A 24,676-nucleotide genomic window follows, 5' to 3' on the forward strand; every position below is an offset into this window, starting at 1 on the left:
GTCAGTTATTTTGCACTGCAATTAACTTACAATATTCTGAAAATTAATTTAATAATGTGTTTCATGAATAGGCCTCCAGATAAGGAAATATGAAATGCAAAATATGTGACCTGTGAAAATTGTTGTTGACACAAAGTGGCACTGTTGTATAATATAATTTGCACAGTAAATTTATCCCTTTCATGTTCTGCAAAGTTACACCAAGCTGTTTAAATAAAAGGTACATTTATAAAGCATTTGGGAAGAGTAATCAGCATAGAATAAGAGCAAAACTATGCTTTTTCTTCAAACATACGAAGAGAAAAATGAACATTTCAAATCATATTCATAATATATGTAACTAAATTACTTTTCAATGTATTCCAGTAAAATGACAGTGTGAAAATTTAATTGAGGGTATAATTAATTGCATATATTATTTTTGAATGCTTTGGCACGGTGATGACTGTTCAGAGAGTCCTCCATGTCTGTGTTCTTTCACATTATGTGAGACTTATTCTTGTAATGAAGATTTTTCATATAGTTAAGCTTTCATACCTTCGGAAACATTTCATTTACAGATTTATCTAAGACCATGATTTGTAAAAAGGAAAAGAAGTCAAATTAAGTTGTAATTTAGATGATACTGCTACTGCACTGCATGTGATTTTCTTTTATGCCCCTAACATCTTTTTGACTGTGTAGCCAGGGACAGAATAAAAGAACAGTAGTAATACTACTGCTAAAGCAAGTATTATCAGTATCTTCAGTATTGCCCACTTGTAATTGTGCCATACGATGTAACGTATGGATTTTAATGGATTGAGGAACCACATAAAAGAAGCATCTGGTCGGCTGAAAAAGATTAAATAATTGTGCACATCAGATAACATTCCTTAATAAGAGTCATGATAGATCTTTATTACTGTTCTCATCTAAATATAAATTATTAATAATTATGTTGTTCTCCATGACAATTTGCAAATTGCATATGATTTGTTTTCCCTATGTGGAAATCAGTTGGCAAATAATAGCAAAACTATTCGACAGAGAGATACACAAATCTGTGTTCAATCTTTATGCAGGATGGGAAAAGGTTGTTTACTTCCCATCATTCATTAATAAGTAACAAATGTAAATTTTCATTTAAACATGATTTACTACTTATTAATTACATCATTAAGTACAGTAATTAAAAAGCATTATAGTGGGAATTGCACATATCTGTGCCGGGAAACGGCTTACTCTTAAAAGAAACAGCTATGAAGGAAAAGAACATAATACCTGGAGTGTCTATACACATGTAGGGCAATGGGGAATTAGTTTCAGAACAAAACATCCACTTGGCTGGGACAACTGCAGAAAAGTGAACTTTTGTAATAGATTAAAACCGTGTAGGCTCTTGGATTGAAACTGAGAACTACATATTAGCAATTTGTTGGTAAATGTCCAGTACTGCAGTACCTTGCTGCAGATACTTCCCTGTGTTCCACCACATAATGTATACTTTGAGTGAAAATTTCATTTTAGAATAAAAACAAAAATGTAGCCAAGTCATTATCTGCTATATCCTTTCTCTTGGTGGCCCAAAGAGTACAGACCAATGTCTGGGCAATTCTTAAGAGACAGATAATAGTTGGACAGAGCTTTTGGTTGATCTGCTCAGACAAAAAACTGGCATAAAAGGCAGATTTGAACATTTGAACCTGCTCAAGTACAGACCCACTCCTGAACTTAAGTAACATTTACACAGAGTACAAAGAACACTGAACTTTGGAAAAATGTGTGCTTGTGACAAATTACATCCTACTGACTTATGAATGACTGCACTTTCTCGCATGTTTGTGCTTTTCATGCTCAGAAGGAACGTGCTTTGGTGAATATTAGGACATTATCAGAAGTGTAAAGAATATGAGTAAATGTTTTCATCTAATATTCTATTGTCAGAAAACCATCTGTGTTATTCTTCATTTGAAACACCAGTGACCACACAATTAATTACCCTCAAACACAAAAGTATTTCAAAACATTTAATCACAGGCAAAAAAGCATATTCGAGAGCTGTACTGATATCCTGCATTATTGGAAATAGGTGTCACATTATGCAAGGAGCAGCCTGTATGACAACCAGTAACATTTTAAATTTACCGTAATTCTGTAAAGAATATTTCAAATATCAGATATTCATAATTTCATATTTTTTTCTTTATTAGTTTGTCAGTAATTAATGATTATTTATTGATGTTTTGGTGGGCATTGAAAACAATCTCTACAAAACTTAAACTTTATTATTAGATTTAATTTTAATAAAAACACATGCCCTAAACGCAATTTCTACATATTCTCATTATTTGGAGCCACATTCTGTATTTTATACTTTTTCATTTTCAACCACATTCTTAATAGATTGAGTACTAGGAGTATTACAAGCACAAACTCCAAGTATTAATACAAAATAGACAAGGTCATTTAGTGAAGCTACATAAAGTTATAGCCTGATTAAGTAAAAACTATAAATGTAGTGATTAGTTTGGTGTTTCCCCCAAATGTACCTCATTCATGCACTGAATGCATTTTCAAAAATATTACAAGTTTTAATATCAAGTGAAAATCATAAGCATTTTCCAGTTTCACTAGGAGGCAGGTCTTCAACTCTGAAACTACGTAGCTAATGGAGCAATGTAGCTGTCTTTATTTTTATCATTCAGTCAGCTCTGAGGCGGAACATCATTGGAAAGCTTAGCTACAATATTAATATGGTTTCAGTGCTCCTTCCATTATTTGTATTCCACCAAGGATTTACCAGTGTTTTACCAGTATTAGATGAAAACTTTTTGTTGCGTTCCCACTTTCGGCATGCAAATAAGAACCTCGTTGGTGGACCTTAATTATCCCCTCATGCTGTTAGAATCAAACAATGGAAATTTCATGTTGGACCATCAATAATATAAGGAAAAGATAGATTGCAACTGCGCCGGCCGCTGGTGCCCGAGCGGTTCTGGCGCTACAGTCTGGAACCGCGCGACCGCTATGGTCGCAGGTTCGAATCCTGCCTCGGGCATGGATGTGTGTGTTGTCCTTAGGTTAGTTAGGTTTAAGTAATTCTAAGTTCTAGGGGACTTATGACCTTAGCAGTTGAGTCCCATAGTGCTCAGAGCCATTTGAACCATTTGACTGCAACTGCAGTTTAAACATTTTGTCATTTTCAAGCATAGTGGGATGTTAAACCCCCTCTATAGCATTAACTGTATTCCAGCAGTCTGAATACAAATACATATTATGTATAAGTATAGCTATGCTTCCATACATGATGCGAGAATAAGCCATGTAGTAAGCACAAAAGCCAGATTCCACTAACAGGAAATTAGAAACATTATCCACAGTTAATAGTGTTGGTTACGTGGGTGATTCATTTCTATGTATGTTTCACTTTTATATCAGTAGAATTATGATTTTGTGCTCACAACATGGCTCGTGCTCTCATGATGTGTGGAAGCACGTATACTTATACCATCATATATACAAGTATTTGCATTGGATTTCTGGAAAATATGTACCAACATATGATTTAATATTCTAGAGTGGACTTCAACATCTCACTATGTTTGAAAATGACAAAATGTCGAAATGTGACCTGAAAGCCAATGATAATGCCCTTTTCGACATTAGAAAATTTTCTCTGTTTCCACATTACAACACTGATTGCAATGGTTTCCACTTATATCCTCCCCCCCTCCCACCTCCTCTCTGAAATCTTTATATATCGTCCACTGCTAGTGTTGCCATTTGCTGTCTGTGAGTGGTTTTGCATGCTGACATTACACATAGGTGGTGGTCAAATTAATGTGACTGGACCATGTATCTTCTTATTCCCTTTAATAGTTTGTTGACATTTCACCACTGCTACGCAACAGGCTACAAGGTTCTCTGTTGTAGACTGACATGAATCTCCAAAAGGGGGGATTGTTCTTCATGGCTGCCCATAGGATAGTGGTATGGATATAACAGGAAATCACGTTTGTAATTTTATCCATTCATGACTGGATGGTGTTGTGATATTCAGACACAAATATTTGGGTGTACAGTGTCCAATTTTGCCTTCATGAACATCAATTTTTACAGCTTTCTTTCAATCTGCTTGACATGGTAGATGTACCAAACTGAGATAGAGATCAGTGAACTCCAATGATCTACTACTTCCTACTGAACTATGTAAATAGTGGCAGGGTGGCCTAATGACAGACTGGTGGTGGAGAAAAGTGACACTGGAGTGCCTGCTCTTGTCCTTATTTTGAAGGAATTATGTTTTCTGAGGGCTTGAGACTGTGAATGATTCCATTAGAGGGACAGCTAGTGCTACAAATTCATAGCACATCATGTGCATTAAAGTCTTCACAAGAAAGGAATGGATGGGCAGGAAAGTTATGAAAAAAGGCAAAGTTGAGGACCTTTAAGGGTAAGACTTATTAGAAGTCATGTCCTTTACGATGCCTGCACTGCAACGGTGACTAACAAATACAGAGTTTTACCCTGTTTCAAGAATCTCAGAGCCAGTAGAGTATAGGAAACACTTTATTGGTGATGTTTTACTTTTCAATTATCTTTCCACTGAGGTGGGGGACTCATAATTGATATTAGGTTTATTTTATATCACTATTTCAAGAGCAACAGCATTGAATGCTTTGGGAAGATATAAAAACATTCTGGGTACAACTTCGTCACCTTCTAATGATGGTGGAACATAAACTGAGAACTGATGACACTGTATATTTAACTTCTCTGAAATAATGCTGTGATGGTACATGCATTTTGTATTTGTCAAAAACTTATGCATTTCTAGGATGTTTAAGAAACCAGATATCAGTTAAAATGGTCTGTAATTGCTGAGGTCATCTTTGTCCCCTTTCTTCTACAGCTACCATCCTGCTCATCTTCACTTTTTCTGGAAAATTCCATTCCTGAAAGAGCTGTTTGCATGCCCAGCAATGTTATTATTTGGCCAGTTACTAGCTGTATCACATGATTCAGTGATTCAGTATATACAGATATGCATGAATGTTTCTTTGTTTGTTCTGCAGCCATTCCAATACAATTCATATGATTGCACCAATGTGGGGGCACATTGGTTCATGCACTGGACTTGCATTTGGGAGGATGATGGGTCAAATCCACATCCAGCCATCTAGATTTAGGTTTATCGTAATTTCCCTACATTGCTCCAGGCAAATGTTTGGTTGGTTCCTTTATAAGAGCCTGGCAGATTTCCTTCCCATTTTGGAGACGTTCTGACCTTGTGGTCTGTCTCTAAAGGCATGGCTGTCAACAGGATGTTAAACCCTAATTGTTCTTCATCCATCTGCAATGAAGCATTGGTGAGTTGTGGACATGCCTGCAAAGGTTTCTGATTCAGTATACCCATTTTACAATAGGTGGTGTGTGAGTCATTTCAGTATTGAAATTTGATGAGTTTTGTTCACATCTGCAAAGGCTTCTGAATTAATACAACTACTTTACAATAGGTGGTACATGAGTCCTTTCAACAATAAAACTGTGACAAGTTGTTGTGTGCATATACACTCCTGGAAATTTAAATAAGAACACCGTGAATTCATTGTCCCAGGAAGGGGAAACTTTATTATTCCTGGGGTCAGATACATCACATGATCACACTGACAGAACCACAGGCACATAGACACAGGCAACAGAGCATGCACAATGTCGGCACTAGTACAGTGTATATCCACCTTTCGCAGCAATGCAGGCTGCTATTCTCCCATGGAGACGATCGTAGAGATGCTGGATGTAGTCCTGTGGAACGGCTTGCCATGCCATTTCCACCTGGCGCCTCAGTTGGACCAGTGTTCGTGCTGGACGTGCAGACCGCGTGAGACGACGCTTCATCCAGTCCCAAACATGCTCAATGGGGGACAGATCCGGAGATCTTGCTGGCCAGGGTAGTTGACTTACACCTTCTAGAGCACGTTGGGTGGCACGGGATACATGCGGACGTGCATTGTCCTGTTGGAACAGCAAGTTCCCTTGCCGGTCTAGGAATGGTAGAACGATGGGTTCGATGACGGTTTGGATGTACCGTGCACTGTTCAGTGTCCCCTCGACGATCACCAGTGGTGTACGGCCAGTGTAGGAGATCGCTCCCCACACCATAATGCCGGGTGTTCCCACACCATGATGCCGGGTGTTGGCCCTGTGTGCCTCGCTCGTATGCAGTCCTGATTGTGGTGCTCACCTGCACGGCGCCAAACACGCATACGACCATCATTGGCACCAAGGCAGAAGCGACTCTCATCGCTGAAGACGACACGTCTCCATTCGTCCCTCCATTCACGCCTGTCGCGACACCACTGGAGGCGGGCTGCACGATGTTGGGGCGTGAGCGGAAGATGGCCTAACGGTGTGCGGGACCTTAGCCCAGCTTCATGGAGACGGTTGCGAATGGTCCTCGCCGATACCCCAGGAGCAACAGTGTCCCTAATTTGCTGGGAAGTGGCGGTGCGGTCCCCTACGGCACTGCGTAGGATCCTACGGTCTTGGCGTGCATCCGTGCATCGCTGCGGTCCGGTCTCAGGTCGACGGACACGTGCACCTTCCGCCGACCACTGGCGACAACATCGATGTACTGTGGAGACCTCACGCCCCACGTGTTGAGCAATTCGGCGGTACGTCCACCCGGCCTTCGCTCAAAGTCCGTCAACTGCACATACGGTTCACATCCACGCTGTCGCGGCATGCTACCAGTGTTAAAGACTGCGATGGAGCTCCGTATGCCACGGCAAACTGGCTGACACTGACGGCGGCGGTGCACAAATGCTGCGCAGCTAGCGCCATTCGACGGCCAACACCGCGGTTCCTGGTGTGTCCGCTGTGCCGTGCGTGTGATCATTGCTTGTACAGCCCTCTCGCAGTGTCCGGAGCAAGTATGGTGGGTCTGACACACCGGTGTCAATGTGTTCTTTTTTCCATTTCCAGGAGTGTATATGAAGTTTTCTTAATTATGACATCAATTTTACAATATGTGGTTCATAAGTCATTTCAACAAATCGTGTATTTCATAGAGTTAAGCTATGTGAACACACAAAATTATCAGATTGAATCAAATATAAACAGTTTACAGGACATAAGTGAATTGAATCGAATACGAAAAGTGACATTTCATTTCGTGTGTGACATAACAAATGGTGTTAACTGTGAAATTCCAAGTTCCAGTCAATAATAAATAATAGATGTCACACACATATTCTTTTCTTTTTCTGAGTAATTTGGCAAAAAGCATTATTTTCACCATCAAATCTGTTATGTGACCCAAACAACAAGCAGTTGGTCAATCTACACCTTACACATGAAAGAAAAAGGCAACACAAGCTTCAGAAATGGATGAGCACTTGGAAGCAAGATTGTAATTTGTTTGAGAATGCAATACTTGAGCTTGTTCATCTGAAACAGATGAGCAACAAGAAACAATTGTGAATAACATTCCAATATGCACTGACCAATTCAGACGAATGCTGAATGCTGGTTTACATCTTGGTGCATTCTGTTACAATGCTGATTATGATTACAGCCTTCACCCAGTATTCACTTGAAAATGGATAATTATGTGTGTATTGTTGTAACCTCAAACTGAAGAATGAAACACCAGAAATGTGCTGCATGTATTTCAAAGTGAATTTGTTAGAATCAAATTTATCACTTGTACCATTATCAACACTGGTTTCCAGTGACATAAGTCAATCAAAGTATTTCTTGGTAAACATACACAAGTACAGTTCAAGTTTCCAAATGAAATCATTTGGGACAACAAAACATGCAGGATCATTTCCAAACACAGATCATAAATGTGTTCAAATTTATTTTATGAGGAACCCTGTTGAACAAACTGATGAACACTGTTGATTCAATATGGGCACTAAAAATTTATCACTGCATTACAAACTTTATTCGATCAGCGCAACAAATTAATCTGACTATTCAGAACTGCCATTGGGCAGATGCCAGCTGAAGGCTACAAAGTTTAATTAGCATAGACAAACCACATGTTTGCCAACACGAAGGAGACAATGCAACAAAATGTGATGCACTGGCAATCATTATAGCTTGCAAAGAATGTAACTCACATAACATAATTCTTCCTCACAGAAATGGTCATGTTCCATGACTCTCAGAAACTCATCACTCACATGATGGATTGCAATATCTTATTTTGTATTGGCAAGGAGAAGATGGGTGTATCGCTTCAATATTAAAATAAGAAATGGACCAACAAATGATGCAACAAGTAAAAGAATCAATACCATAAATTACTATTCATCAAACAATGGAAAGTCCATATCAGAATGTCAACAATATTATGAACAGGCTAGATTGCTACTCGCCATGAAGATGACATGCTGAGCTGCAGACAGGCACAATGAAAAGACTGTTACACCCTTAGATTTTTGCAAAGCCTTCTTCAAAAAAGAAAGGAAAACACACACACATTCACACAACCAGGCACACCTCACTCACATGACTGCTATCTCCAGCTGCTCTGGCCAGACTTCAACTGTTGCATTGAATGAAAGGAGTAATTTGGAGTGGGACAGGGAAGGGGGAGGGATAGGAGAGTATGGGTGGGGGCAGAGAAGATGGCTGTCTGGCAGAGCATGCAGGGACTAGAAGATGGCAGACAAGGCTGCCATGCACAGTGTCAGGAGGATATGGAAGACCAGGGGCAAGGAAAGGGGAGCAGAAAAGGAGAGGAGCAGAGAAGGGGAAAAGACTGGTAGGTTTGTTGGCAGACAGTGACACACAATAAGGGTGACAGGACATGAATTAGGAGGAGGTGACAGGGCAGAGGGGGCAAAAAACTGTTTTGTGGAATGTGGAGGGACAGTAGGTTATTGTAGGTTGAGGTTGAGATAATTTTGGGAGCGAAGAATGTGTTGTAAGGATATAAGGATAATTTCCATCTGTGCAGTTCAAAAAAGTTGGTGCTGGAGGGGAGGATCTAGGTTGCCTGGGTTTTGAAGCAGCCACTAAAATTAAACATGTTATGTTCAGCTGCACGATGTGCCACACAGTGGTCCACTTTGCTCTTGACCACAGTTTGGCAGTGGCCAACCATCCTGGTGGGCAGCTGGCTCGTAGTAATACTAATATAAAGAGCTGTGTATTGATTGCAGCAGAGATGGTAAATGAATCGCTGCTTTCACAGCTGGCCTGGCTTCTTAGGGGATAGAATAATCCTGTGACAAGACTGGGTAAGGAATTGCTGGGTGGTTGTATTGGGCATATCTTGCACTAGGATATGATCCCTGTGGCAAGGTGTTGCGATTGGGAGTGGTTAGGAATGGATTAGGATGTTGCTGAGGTCAGAGGGGTGAAAACACCACTTTAGGAAGGTTGGGAAGGATCTTGGCCAAGATATCCCTAATTTCAGGGCACAATGATAGATAACCAAAGCCCTGACGAAGGACATGGTTCAGTTTGGTGCATGGGGATAGGGCATAGGAAATTTGTGAAATAGGTCTGAGTGACAGCGCCTGCCTGTGTAGGTCTTTGTGAGATCTTCAGCATGTTGTCACTGCAGATACATCATTCCTGGGTGGGCAGGTTATATGGGAGGGATTTTTTGATATGGATGGGATGGCAGCTGTCAAAATGCAGGTGATTGGTGGGTTTAATGTGGACAGAGATGTGATGGAGCCATTTCTCATATCAACTGATGTTTTGTGAAAAGGTTGAAAATCATATCTTAAAATGTTTACAACTGTTCTTTCAATACAATTTTGGTATATAAGAGATCATTTACGTGATGCACTTGTTAATGATGGCAGTGTGAATCCTTTTGAATTGGAGAAAGTAGTCATGCTCCAGCCACATTTACAGGGAGCCCACAACACATGTGTGAATATGCACAAGATGTAATGACATAATACATTTGTGGATATGCCCTCCTAGATTTCTTATTACATACACGTGATCTTACATGGAATGATGCAAAAGAACTTCTGTGAACTAGACAATCACTTACATCTACATCTACATAGATACTCTGCAAGCCACTGTACGATGTGTGGCAGAGGGTACCCTGTACCACTACTTGTAATTTCCTTTTCTGTTCCACTCGCAAATAGAGCAAAGGAAAAATGACTATCTATATGCTTCCATATGAGACCTAATTTCTTGAATCTTATCTTCGTGGTCATCATGCGGAATGTATGTTGGTGGCAATAGAATTGTTTGGCAGTCAGCTTCAAATGCCAGTTCTCTAAATTTTCTCAGCTCTTTTCCTCAAAAAGAACATCACCTTTCCTCCAAAAGCATCTCCGTAATACTTAAGTGTTGATCGAACCTACCGATAACAAATATAGCTGCCTGTCTCTGAATTGCTTCAATGTCTTTCTTCAATCCAGCCTGATATGAATCCCAAACACTTGAGCAGTACTCCAGAATAAGTCACATCAGAGTCTTATATGTGGTCTCCTTTACAGGTGAACCACTCTTTTTTAAAATTCTACCAATAAACTGAAGTCAACTGTTCACCTTCCCTATCACAGCTCTAACATGCTCATTCTGCCTCATATTGCTTTGTAACATTACGTCCAGATATTGAAATGACTTGACACTGTCAAGCAGGACACTAGTAATATTGTATTTAAACATTATGGGTTTGGTCTTCCTACTCATCAGCATTAGCTTACATTTTTCCGGATTTAGGGCTAGCTGCCATTCATCACACCAACTGGATATTTTGTCTAAGTTGTCTTGCATCTTCCTACAGTCACTCAACTTCCACACCTTAACGTACACCACAGCATCATCAGCAAACAATCGCACAATGCTGCCCACCTTGTCTGCCAAATCATTTATGTATATAGAGAACAATAGTGGTCCTACCACACTTTTCTGGGGCGCTCCTGACGAAACCCTTGTCTCTGATGAACACTCGCCATTACTTAAGAAATCTTTGAGCCGCTTACATATCTGTGAACTTATTTCATATCTTTGTACCTTCATTAACAGTCTGCAATGAGGCACCATTACAAATGCTTCCTGCAAGTCTAGAAATATGGAATCTGCCTGTTGCACTTCCTCCATAGTTCTCTGTATATCATGTGAGAAAATGGCAAGCTGAGTTTTGCATGAGCGATGCTTTCTAAGATCATGCTGATTCTTGGACATAAGCTTTTCAGTCTCAAGAAAGTTTATTATATTGCAACTGAGAATATATTCAAGGATTCTGCAAAAACCTGAATTTAAGGATATTGGTCTGTAATTTTGCAGCTGAGTTCTTTTATCCTTCTTGTATAATGGGGACTTAGTGCTAGGCAAGAGATTTATTCATGATAAATGCAAGTTAGTAATGAGTTCTCTTTGTAAAATATAACTGGGATTGCATCCAGACCTGGTGATTTATTTGCTTTCAGTTGTTCCTCTGTGCCAGGTATACTTAATACTATGTTGTCCTTATGGGAGTCTGTCCAATGGTCAAATGATGGTATGTTTGTACAATTTCTTGAATGTGATTTTTAAAACTTCGGCTTTTGTTTCACTGTCTTTGACTGCCACATCAGACTGGTCAGCAAGGGACTGAATGGAAGCCTTAGACCTACCTAGCAATTTTACGTAAGACCAGAATTTTCTTGAGTGCTCTGCCAGATCTTTCACTAAGATGTGACGATGGTAGTTGTATGCTTCATGCGTAAATCTTTTCACAGATGCACAAATGTCTACTAACTTTCGCTTGACATCATTTGTGCATTCCCTTTTGAAATGAGAGTGCAACAGTCTCTGCTTCCTCAGCATCTGCCAGATTTCATTATTAAACCATGGTGGGTCTTGTCCATCCTTAATCCACTTACTAGGCACATAACTCTCCAGACCAGAGTTTACAATCTGCTTAAACTTTGCACATAATTCCTCTAAATCCATCTTACTGTAACTAAGTGATACCAATTCACTATCTAAGTGAGATGCTAATAACTGTTATCAGCTCTATCTAGCAGAAACACTATCCTAGCTTTCTTAACTGATTTATTAACTTTTGTAATCATGGTTGCTATAATGACATCATGATCGCTAATCCCTGTTTCTATACTGCCATTATCAATAAGGTCCAGCCTATTTGTAACTACAAGGCCAAAGATATTTCCATTGTGTGGGTTGCCGAGTTAGCTACTCAAGACAATTTTCAGAAAATGTGTTCAAAAGTATTTTGCATGACTGTCTGCCTGTGCCCCCCACAATGAATGCATAGACATCCTAGTCTATACTTGGTAGGTTAGCCATAGACATCCCAGTCTCTATTTGGCATGTTAAAGTCGCCTCTAACTAGTATTTGATGATCTGGGTATTTATGTGCTACTGACCGTAGACTTCCTTTGAATGACTCTAGAACTGTCACAGCATAATTGAGTGGCCAGTAAAAACATCCAACAATTAACTTGGTTTCACCTATACCTGATATACATGACTTCACTGTCATACTCAACTTCCACCTCAATAGAGACAATATTTTTGTCAACTGCGATGAACACTCCCCCTCCTATGGCTTCTAATCTGTCTTTCTGATATACATTCCACAACTTGCTAAATATCTCAGATCTCTACACTTCAAGTTTCAGCCAGCTCTTGGTCTCAAGAATAATTTGAGTGTGAGAAATTTCCTGGAGGGCAGTAAATTTGGGAACTTTATTACGAATACTTTGCCATTTTACTGATAAAACAGTGGCAGTCGAAGTGTCTTTATTCTGAATGCTGTTTGACTTTCCTTGCTTTATACTAACTGTCGAGTGTTCATCAGAGCACCTCAAATTACTGCCTAGCCTAAAAAACTATCATGTACACACCACGAGTACTCTGCTAACCGGGTGGTTGCTTCCTTTGTGTAGTGCACCCCTCACCTATCAAGGGGACTCCTACAAATTCCCATATGACACCAACATAGAGAGCATCAATGAAGAAGTTTCAATATCACAAACAAGGTATAGCAGATGTAGGAAATCCCAACTTATATCTGACTGATTCATTATTTTTTTATTTCTAGACCTGCATTATCATATGGGAATTTTGGTTGTATATGATAGCTAATTATGAGGCTATTGTTTCAGCATACTCTGAAAGGAACCTAATTGGTGTACTATGTGGACTGCTTTTATCGAGTGACTTAAACTGCTTTGCTGCACCGAGAGTAAATGCCAATACAATCTGCACCATTACTAAAATGAAACAAATTAAAGCAGGTATAAAATGAAAATCAATTTACAGTGACATTATTCAACCAAACAACACAAAATGCTTTCACTTGTGATTCCTGTTATAAAATGTATCTGGATTAACATATTTCCAAGAACTGAGAACTGTCCCTACTCATCAAATAACTATCAACCACAGCAAATATGAATGTTATTTGCAATCATATTGGCAACATGTTTCCCACCCAATCCAAAAGATCTTTGAGCAAAATACAAAGACTAAATGAATGAAGACATAGTCCAGTCAGATATAATGAGGCATTACTTCAATTGAGGACTAACAAATTACATGTACAATTGGGAATAACTGCACTGGATCAATCTGCAAACACCCCTTTGGTCATGATTTGCAATGAGAAACACACTTTGATGTGTATGAACTGGAAACATTTTTTAAAACAAATGTTCTGAAACTGTTTCCAGAACAATGCATGACATATAACAGCATTATGACTGCAGTTATGAGCCAAAGTAGCAGATTGTATTTCCTATATATACACAAAGACATGGGGCAAACTTTTTCTCATTTCACTTATTTTGAAACCCACAGTATCATGAAAAAATACTGTACTGGCAATCGCATTATCTGTAATTGTGGCAATTCTTTTGGATGGGGGCCAAAAAGCACTTTCAGCACTAAAATTGACACTGAATATGAAAATCAGTTGATATACCAATATGGAATACAACAAAAATTCTGAAACAGGGAAGTACTCCAATCATATTGCCTCATTATATAGGATTATGTATTATGATGCACAAAAAGTCTGGAAGCCTTCATTGTACACTCAGAGATTTGAGAAGAAATGAACAGCTGTTTGGTGAAACACTCATTTTATTGTCTGGTGATGAGTAACTTAGAAGTAGTTGGTGTCATGGCACTTCAGAGTAGAGTAGCATCTTAGCAAATGTATCACCCACACACGATGAGAAAAATGCAGTTAAGATTGTCGGTGGTTGTGAAAGTGCTCTTGCATTTGCATCTTCTGTTGTGTCCATTTTCAAGGTGCAATGTCAGATCGACAACTGCTGGAGGTTATTCATGGATTGGTAACGATAAAACATGCAATAATGCTTCATTACTCCTAACGTACTGTTCCAGTTGATATTGGCAGACTTCATTGATAGGTACTGTTTCATTTTCCGCTCCAAAAACAGCTGTATCACTTCTTCTGTTAACATATTTGCAAATTTACTCGAGTGTTTCCCCTATTGTAATATTGTAATACTCAACATTGGCATATGCTTTGTATGTTTTCAAGAGTAATGATGACTGTGATACAATCCAACATTTATCAACTTCATCATCTTTTTTTAGTACTTTTAAAGTGGTGGATTTGCCTCCATCATCAGTTGATTGTTGACAATAGTGTGGATATCCATCATTACCCATGGTAACCTTGGCAAGTAAGTCTCTTGGCTGCAGTTTTCTTATATCAGACATGCATGGTGAATTAAAAGCCACATAAACCATAAATCATGTGTTTGGTGACAACTTCAAATAAGGATGGATCAATGCAAGTACTGATATTTATGCTGAGATGATTTGATCGATTTGACGTGGTGTGACTTTTTCAATCAACCAAATTGAAATATGTGCATGTGTCAATCTTATTTGATGTGGTGTGACTTTTTTGATCAACCAAATCCGAATTTGTGCATGTGTGAATCTTATTTTTGCCATTCAGTGGAACACATCCAGCAGCATGTCTCTCCAAAATCATGATCATTGACAATGAAATTCATTGAGGATTTCAGATTTTCTTTGAACACATGTGCTGATATATCATGATGATGCAGTGATCCCTGTCCATGGCCTCTGCTTGCAAGGCACTTCCTAGTGCACCCAACATGGTGGATCCTCCCTCACAGCAGGGTGAGTGGTAGGTGGCAATGTGTTCACATCACTCAATGTGGAGACTGGGTGCCTGGCTTCACCCATTCACCCTGTGAGTGGACAGGTGGCCATTACTTCAGCAGGATCTGAGCAGGCACACAGAGGGAGGGGTTTACTAGTTATTGGGAGCTCCAATGTTAGGCATGTTATGGGCCCCCTTAGGCAGATCGGATTCAGAGCTTGAAAGGAAGCCAATATGAACTCAGTATGTCTGCTGGGGGGGGCCTCATCCGAGATTTGGAGGTAGTCTTGCTTGTGGCTATCGAGCATGCAGGGTGCAGCCATTTGCATATTGTGGCTCACATCGGCACCAGTGACACCTGTTGCAGGGGTTCTGAGGTGATCCTCAGTTCTTATGGGCTGGTGGAGGTGCTGAAGACTGCTAGCTTCACGTGCAGGGTGCAAGCAGAGCTCGCAATTTGCAGCATTGTTCCCAGATTGATTGGGTGAATAATTAGATAAATTGAATACTTGTGTCTTCATTTCTCCAAACATATGTATCATTCTCATTCTCCTTCAGCATTTTAAACCTTCTTAACATAAATCTTTCCACCAACTTCTTCAAATTATATGCTTTGATGTTCACATTACAGCTTTCCCTTAAGTGGTTTATGTTAGGACTATATGCTGTGAATTCCACCCTAGGAGCTGCACCCAACAAGTTGGTGCAAAACTAAAAAAAAAATCAGGCAGTCCAGTGTTTAATTACAATGTCAATTCATGAAATTTGTATGCTCATAATATAATCCTACTGTTGTTTTACAAAAAAATCTTGTCAATTAGTTAATACTCATTCACTTACTTCAGACTTTTTTAAGTTTTTCTTTATTGCATTTCATTTGACTAACTGTGCTGTTATAATGGGTCCTTTCATTTCAACATTTTGAATTTGAATATAATAATTATAAATTATTGGATTTAACAAATTATAAAACAGATTATAAAATTCCCTTCTATTAACAAACAATGAAAATAACAATTCTTCTGGCCCGTTTCATTTTATCAGATCATATGACCTGTATCATTTTACCAAATCATATCCACGTTATGTAAGAAATAGATGTTTACTTTGCTATTAAAATGGCTTACTTACAGTTGACTAAAGCAAAACCTTAATGCAGGTACCAGTTTTTGTGTATGGGCCCACATTTCAGCACCTGTGAGTCCTTATTCAAATCAGCACATCATCTGTCACTTTCTAATAAAGTACTCAATCCAGTACAACATTCCACAACCAAACATAACTAATTTTCATTATGTGCTGTCCAAAAATCTGTTTCATCATTTCATGTATTTCCTGTGTTAAAAAGTGGTTCGTGAACAGTGCAGAATTCTCAGTGACTACATATTTATTTCTGTAAGGTGATGAACTTGGAAAAATACTTTGTTGTGTGTGTTAGGCTTACTTAATCTTGTTACTTTTCCTGGTGAGGTCAAATAGTAAAGGAAACAGATTTACTGATGGAAGGGGGAGAGTGTAATGAGATAGGTGGTTTAGTTATTTATTGGAAGTCATGTTGAATATAAATAACTGTAATGATCAGTCACTTTATCTTGACACCAGTTTTAATTGTTCCAGTTCGTAAATCTTACTCCATTTCAAGAAAACAAATGCCAACCAAAAGAATGGGAAGTTGCACAGATCATACCAGTACTCAAGAAAGGAAATAAGAGGAATTGCAGACCCATACCACTGATGGCCACTTTGCAGTAGAATTCTGGAACATATACTGTGTTCAAGCATTATGAATTACCTCACAGAAAGTGGTCTATTGGCATGTAATCAACACAGAAGCAGGAAATATCATTCTTGTCAAACACAAAGGTTCTTTATTAACATAATTTAATGAGTGCTATCAATGGGGGATCTCCAATTGAGTCCATATAATAAAATTGAGTGACTGAATTCATGATTTCCTGATAGAAAGGTCGTATATACTAATTGTAGGAAAACCATAGAGTAAAACAGAAGTGTCTGGCATTCCTCAAGGAAGTGTTATAGGCCTTCTGCTGTTCCTAACCTGTATTAACAATTTAGGAGACAGTCTGAGCAGCTCTCCTAGATTGTTTGCAGAAGATTTTGTCATTTATCATCTACTGAAGTCATCAGAAGGTCAAAACCAATCATAAAATGACTAGACACATGACATATGCATAGTGCAAAAGGTGGCAATTGTCTCTTATTAAGAAAAGGATGGAGGTCATCCACGTAAATACGAAAAGAAATATAGAACATTTCTGTTACATGGTAAATCACACGAACCTAAAAGCTGTCAATTCAACTAAATACCTACAAATTACAATTACAAACAACTTAAACTGGAGCGTTCACACAGATAATGTTGTGGAGATGGTGAACCAAAGATTGTGTTTTATTGGCAGACAACTTATAAGATGCAGTAGGTTTACTAAAGAGACTAACTATGCAACACTTGTCTCACCTCTTCTAGAGTACTGCTGTGTGATGTGGGATCCTACCAGATATGACTGGCAGATGACATCAAAAAATTCAGAAGGGCAACTCATCTTGTATTATTGTGAAATACGAGAGACAGTGTCATGGATATGATAAGCAAGTGTGGTGGCAATCAATAAAACAAAGGTGTTTTTTGCTGTGGTGAGATCTTTTCATGAAATTTCAATCACCATCACTTTCCTCTACAAATGAAAATATTTTATTGTCACCAAACCTACATAGGGGGAAATGATCATCGTAATAAAATAAGAGTAATCAGAGCTCTTACAGAAATATTTTCATTCTTCTTAGAGACGAAATTGAATAGTCTGAAGGTGGTTCAAAGAACCCTCTGCCAGGCACTTGCACAGTAGTCAAGTAGATTTAGTTTTAGATGTAGATACATGATATGCCTGGTCGCATGTCACTTCAGAGTACTTCCATTTCATTTACTTTTACTTCGTTACCAATATATTGAACAGTCTGATGTAGCACTTTCATATGATTTTCCTTTTGCTGAATTCCATGTTGTTGAATGTATGATGAGAGCATTTATGCAGTACATATTTTGTGTGCAGTGATAATATATGGCTGGTTCAAATGGCGCTTCTGACATTTTTATCCCTATTAGGCCATATTAGTTTTCTTATTTTCTGATGAGTTTATCTTTAGTATCTGACAGTGATTCAGATTCCCTGTCCAGCCTGAGTCTCTTTGTAGAGAACAGGTCAGATATACTCAGACTACATTCTCCAGACACAGCTTGCTTCCATGCGAGGTGCCTCTGCAACAAGATGACATGTGTTGCTGTCCACTAACAAGAGATTCCCTGTGAATACTGTGGTCCAACATTTGTCAGTCAGTCTCTTACTATTCTTTGAAGCATTTAATTACGTGCCATTGAACAGTAGAGTTTTGACATTGCCTGTACCCTGTTTGTGATTTGGGCTGCTCCCTGGACTGTTGTATTTGCTTAACACAGCTTTGCTGTGCTTTGGACTTGTTCTTGGTTACCCACTCACTTTGTGAACTCTGCTGTCATCAACCCCAAGAACCACCTGTGTTGTCCCACCAGTCTCTGCATTACCACCAGTGTGAGTGATCATAAACTTTGTAGTACCTACATCAGTAAACATCCTTCTGAATATTGCAGGCCCCAATCTATTTTAATGTAGACTACTATTCCCTATGCAATTTTCACTTAGGAATTTGTTTGGGTCTATGAATACTGCTCCAAGCCTATTGCACTGTTTTTTGATGGCACAATTTATCATACAGAAATATTAATTACCCACTGACCTTCATTGTATGTTGCCACTAATTACAAACATGGATTCCTCAAAGACATTCTTGTTGAACAGATCAAGTTTCATGTCTCATAGATAATTTCTTCTTCACTGCTGCTTCTTACTGAGTTTGTTCAATGCATATCAATTAAGTCTGTAACTACCTTTGAGTGACTTAATACTTTATTGTACATTACCTTTCCAAACATTTTCCTCCATATTTTCTTCCTCCATTTCTACAGACTATTTCATATTTAAACCTATGTCCTGAGCCACAGGCTAATTACAAAAATAATTCAAAGAGGGCCAGACCAAAACAGCACAAGAACTCAATAAAAGACAACTCCATTTTCCACCTTTTAAAAAGATTTGTGGCTGTGGCACCCAGTATGAAAGAACTAAATACCTTTATAGGATCATATTCATGGCTAGAAGAGTCTGTTAGTGGTATAACAAGTCTTTGACAATATAACAAATATTTTGAATCTCTTAAGGGCTTACATATTTGGAAGTAATGTCTTTTGGCATGCATCTGTCATTTGCAAAATTAAATAAAGTCTGTACATTTGGTCCCTTACTTTCTATTACTAAGCATGCTACCACAGAATTTTCTTGACAGGGTCTTATAATTTCAACCATACCTATTCACTGTAAATTGATTTTCATTTTATACCTGCTTTAATTTGTTTCATTTTAGTAATGGTGCAGATTGTATTGGCATTTGTTTTCTTGAAATGGAGTAAGATTTACGAACTGGAACAATTAAAACTGGTGTCAAGATAAAGTGACTGATCATTACAGTTATTTATATTCAACATGACTTCCAATAAATATTTAAAAGATTTTTGGACAGCACATAATGAAAATTAGTTATGTTTGGTTGTGGAATGTTGTACTGGATTGAGTACTTTATTAGAAAGTGACAGATGATGTGCTGATTTGAATAAGGACTCACAGGTGCTGAAATGTGGGCCCATACACAAAAACTGGTACCTGCATTAAGGTTTTGCTTTAGTCAACTGTAAGTAAGCCATTTTAATAGCAAAGTAAACATCTATTTCTTACATAACGTGGATATGATTTGGTAAAATGATACAGGTCATATGATCTGATAAAATGAAACGGGCCAGAAGAATTGTTATTTTCATTGTTTGTTAATAGAAGGGAATTTTATAATCTGTTTTATAATTTGTTAAATCCAATAATTTATAATTATTATATTCAAATTCAAAATGTTGAAATGAAAGGACCCATTATAACAGCACAGTTAGTCAAATGAAATGCAATAAAGAAAAACTTAAAAAAGTCTGAAGTAAGTGAATGAGTATTAATTAATTGACAAGATTTTTTTTGTAAAACAACAGTAGGATTATATTATGAGCATACAAATTTCATGAATTGACATTGTAATTAAACACTGGACTGCCTGATTTTTTTTTTAGTTTTGCACCAACTTGTTGGGTGCAGCTCCTAGGGTGGAATTCACAGCATATAGTCCTAACATAAACCACTTAAGGGAAAGCTGTAATGTGAACATCAAAGCATATAATTTGAAGAAGTTGGTGGAAAGATTTATGTTAAGAAGGTTTAAAATGCAGCAAGGAGAATGAGAATGATACATATGTTTGGAGAAATGAAGACACAAGTATTCAATTTATCTAATTATTCATAACAAGATACCTGAAGCTAAGGAAGTGCAGTGGATGTGAAGTTACTGTGTAATCACCAGCTACAACAATGCCAATTAGATTGCAGTGAAAAAACAAAAAAGTTATAATTAATTCTAATGCTTGTTTTTAAACATTTTATATAAGTGCAGGGAAATTCAATACAATTTAAATAAAATATAGCCAGGAGTTTTAATTTTCATAGTTACATGAGGAAACAGAAGTTACAAGATGAAATAAAAATTTTGTTCCTCATGAGTTATTGACATTGGGAGACTATGGAAAAATTCACCAAGATGGTTGCTATTACTTTACAACAGCAGCCAGAGATTGTGGTCATGTGTGTGTGAGTTGCATTTGGATGAGTGTATGCGCTTATGTTGCCTATTTCTGATGACGCCCTTTTTGGTTGAAAGCTTACTTGCTGACAGTCATTTTGTTGGGCCTATCTGTGACTCAACATCTCCACTATATGGTGAGTAGCAAGAATCCTATCCATAATATTTTCATTATTTTCTCCTTGATTTTCCATTGTATAATGTTAAGTCATTTATTTGTATTGCACTTAAATAAAATGAACAGATTAAACTTCTTTCCGCATCTCAAACATCTGCCTGCGTGAAATACAATTAATGTAATAATGTTAAGTGACTGATAGGTTATCGTAAACTGGGAATTCATCTAACAGTAACTGAGTAGCATGTTTTACTGTTAACATTCAAACACCATGTACGATACATAATTTACTGCAATTTTGTCTATATTATTGGATCCAGAAACTTGCTGTCAAAGGCTGCTGTGCTACATCTTTTTACTCTATTAAAATGTTAATGTGCACAACAGCCCTTTTTAGTGTATTTAATCAGTACAACCTGATAAAATCAGCACAAACTCTTGGCACTGCCAAAATGAGTGTTCTAGTTTAAAAAATAGTTTACATATTTTTGCATTAATGACCTACTCAGCCACAGCTCTTGTAAGAACATAAATAACTCATTAAATGTCCCTGTAGTTGCTCAATGTCAAGATGCTACAGTCTCAGTAAAAGTCATTGTTTCATGTTCTGCTCTCTGTGGCCTCTTTGATGACCAAGTTCAGAAGGCAGGGACAAGATTTTTGCTTTAACATAATTATTTTTAGTGAGCTTTTAAGTATGTGTTGCTAGTCATACTGAACACCAATAGCTGCAGTCATAAACCATATAATTTTAAAACCTTTTGAATTTGTAATGGATCAGCATCAGACAAGAAAGTGTTTCATCATACCAGCATTTATGAATGGTTATACCCATGATGTCCAAAAGTTCCCTTTGCAGTGTCTGAACACTTGTGTTGTTCTTAATATGTTATTTGAAACTGCACAAAGTAATTTTAGTGTCATGACTGTAAGTATACACAAATACTAAACCAAAGCTCCACATTCTGGTCCTGATGGGGTCAATCAGAACCAACTGACCACTATATTATCCTCTGTAGTAGCATAATTCAGATGTGGAATGAAGGGGCATTGAGGAAACATCACCCGTGTTGCTGTTGTCAGCTTTCTTGACCTTGGAGCCATTGCTTCTCAATTGAAAAGCTCCTCATTTGACACCATGAGACTGAGTGCACCCCATTCCAGTCCTCACACCAATGAAAAATTCATGGCAGTACTGGGAATCGAACCTGAGTCCTCTGCGTAGCAGCCAGGCATACAGACTACTGAGCTGCAGAGGCAGACACATAAATACTCTGATGATGAAATTTGATCATGGCTGTTGCTTATGTCTTATGACTGAACACTGAAACAATCTCTAGCACAAGATGTTATGATGATTGAGATTGAGCAATCACAGGCTGACTAGTGGTTGTAAAAGGTCACCACAGCAGCAATCAAACCAGGCTCTCCTTACAAAGACAATGCAGCAGGTAATCATCTTAAGTCTTTACTTTAATTTGATGTATCAACAATACCAAGAACATTTTGCACTGACAGCTTCACAACCCATATCATGTGAGTATTACTCCTAAACAACATTTTTTAACTGCACTCCTTAACACAATTTTTTTAATTGCACCACTGTGAACTACCCTTTCAATGTATTCTTTGTTCCCACAGTCCCCTGACCTTCTCTGCTAATCCCTGTGCTCCTATGTCTCTAACATATTCTTTATACTACCCCAACCTTCTCCCTGTACACCACGTTTGTACTCTATGTATTACTTCTTCCCATCCAGGTGACCTGTATCTTCCTGTCTTTGCTTCTTCCTCTGACCCTGGATTCTCCATCAACTGCCTGTATTATTTTCTTACTGTTCTTCTCAGTGCTTTTTTTAGAAGCCCTCACAAACCATGGATCTTGCCAAGGTGTGGAAACTTGTTTACCTCAGATATGATAAATGCCCATCTGAGAAGGAGATCATCTCTGTAGTGGCACTGTATGTAATCCCAGTGGGTGAATGTGTCTGCTGAGAGATGGCATGGTGGTGTTCCCAGCTGCACAAAAGAAGTTCATGGCTTCACAGCAATTTCCTCATTTCTGGAGAGTTGTTTCTGCAGTTCACTCCCAATCAGCACAAAGAGTGGTTATTCAATTTTCGGACAAAAGGGGAACACACTTCACAAATTTATCGCAAGTTGAAAGAGGGGAATGATGAGGACATCAAGGAGATGCCATGCCATGGGCAGGCACAAATTGTCAACACTAGTGCCATGATTTTGGCTGTGTAGAGGCTCACATAGATGAATTGTTGAATCACTAGATGTGTCATTGCTGCTGAACTGTCAGTGAACAAAGGAACTGTGCATCACATAATCCATGAGAAGATTCATTGTGACAAAGTTTGTGCACAGTGGGTGCCAAAACATCTTCCAGGGAATCAGAAGACATTGAGAATGGATGTTTGCCTCAGCCATTTGTTGAAATATGTGGAGCAAGGAATGGATTTCATTGCTCAGATTGTGGCATGAGATGAAATGAGCTGCTACCACTTCAACCCTGCTTCCAAGAGATGAGCATGGAGCAGCAGCATTCCAGCTCTCCTTTCCAAAAAAATTCCACTCTTCCCTGAAGACCCAAAAAGTGATGCTCGGTTACTTTTTTTGGCAAAGAAGGAACTCGGCTCATCAAATGGCTACCACAGGATGCAACAGTTAATGCTGATTAGTACAAAAACATGTTGTTGAGGCAAAAACAAGTTCAGGAGCGTCCTGTCAGCTGGGATAGTGCTTCTCCGGAACAACATTATGTGTCACATGGTCAAGAAGGCCCACAAGCTCCTTCAGTAACTTTGATGAGGTCCCAGAACATCCTCCTTACAGCCCTGATATCTCCCCATATATCTTTGGCCACTTAGAACAATCTCTGAAAGGTCAGAGGTTCACCTGTGAAAAGGAAGTGAAGGACATCATGGAAAACTGGATCTGGCAGCAACCAAGGAGATTTTACACTGAAGCTATCCACTTACTTCCTATGCATTGGGATTGGATTATTAATGTCAGCAGCAATTATACACAGTTGTACTGTTCCAGATGCACTGTAATTATAATATTGCTATTAACCTTTCTTCTCATTTGGGCACACCTTTACATATAGCCAAGCTGTAGGTGCTATCATGCCAGAGGAGCATCTGTGCAGAGGTCAGGCTAACATACGGTCCCAGAATTGGGGCAGGGCAGATGGACTTTCAGAAGTTAAAGAAGCAACAGTCCGGATTATTTGCTGATGAAGACTGGCTGAAAGAAAGAGGAAACTACAGCTGTTAAATCCCAGGGTGACTTGAACACAAGACAGGGAAATATGAGTATATATTATCTCCTACAGGATTATGTTTACAAAAGCACAAGCATAAATCAGTTCTGGAATTGATGGCTGCTTTATTTTTTTATTTATCTAGTGGCCTTTATTTTTGTTCATCCAAGTATCATGATTGCTGTTGTGGTGTCACCGCTAGACACCACACTTGCTAGGTGGTAACTTAATTCGGCCGCGGTCCTGTAGTACATGTCGGACCCGCGTGTCGCCACTGTGTAATCGCAAACCTAGCGCCACCACATGGCAGGTCACAAGACACGGGCTAGACCTCGCCCCAGTTGTACGGACGACATAGCTTGCGACCAGACGTACGAAGCTTTCCTCTCATTTGCCGAGAGACAGATAG

The 24,676-nt window shown here is 38.6% G+C and overlaps 1 protein-coding gene across 1 annotated transcript in view; it reads right to left on the reverse strand.

Annotated features, from left to right (window-relative positions):
• Positions 1 to 629: 629 nt before the first annotated feature.
• The window catches only part of LOC126195117 (otoferlin-like), a 376,779-nt gene continuing 352,732 nt past the window's right edge, over positions 630 to 24,676 (reverse strand). The window contains exon 35 of the mRNA XM_049933641.1: positions 630 to 834. Within this exon, the coding sequence (XP_049789598.1) occupies positions 654 to 834 (181 nt within the window). The 3' untranslated portion in view covers positions 630 to 653. The remainder of the gene's footprint in view (positions 835 to 24,676) is intronic.

Source organism: Schistocerca nitens, chromosome 1 (assembly GCF_023898315.1).
Source record: "Schistocerca nitens isolate TAMUIC-IGC-003100 chromosome 1, iqSchNite1.1, whole genome shotgun sequence".
Taxonomy (NCBI): domain Eukaryota; kingdom Metazoa; phylum Arthropoda; class Insecta; order Orthoptera; family Acrididae; genus Schistocerca; species Schistocerca nitens.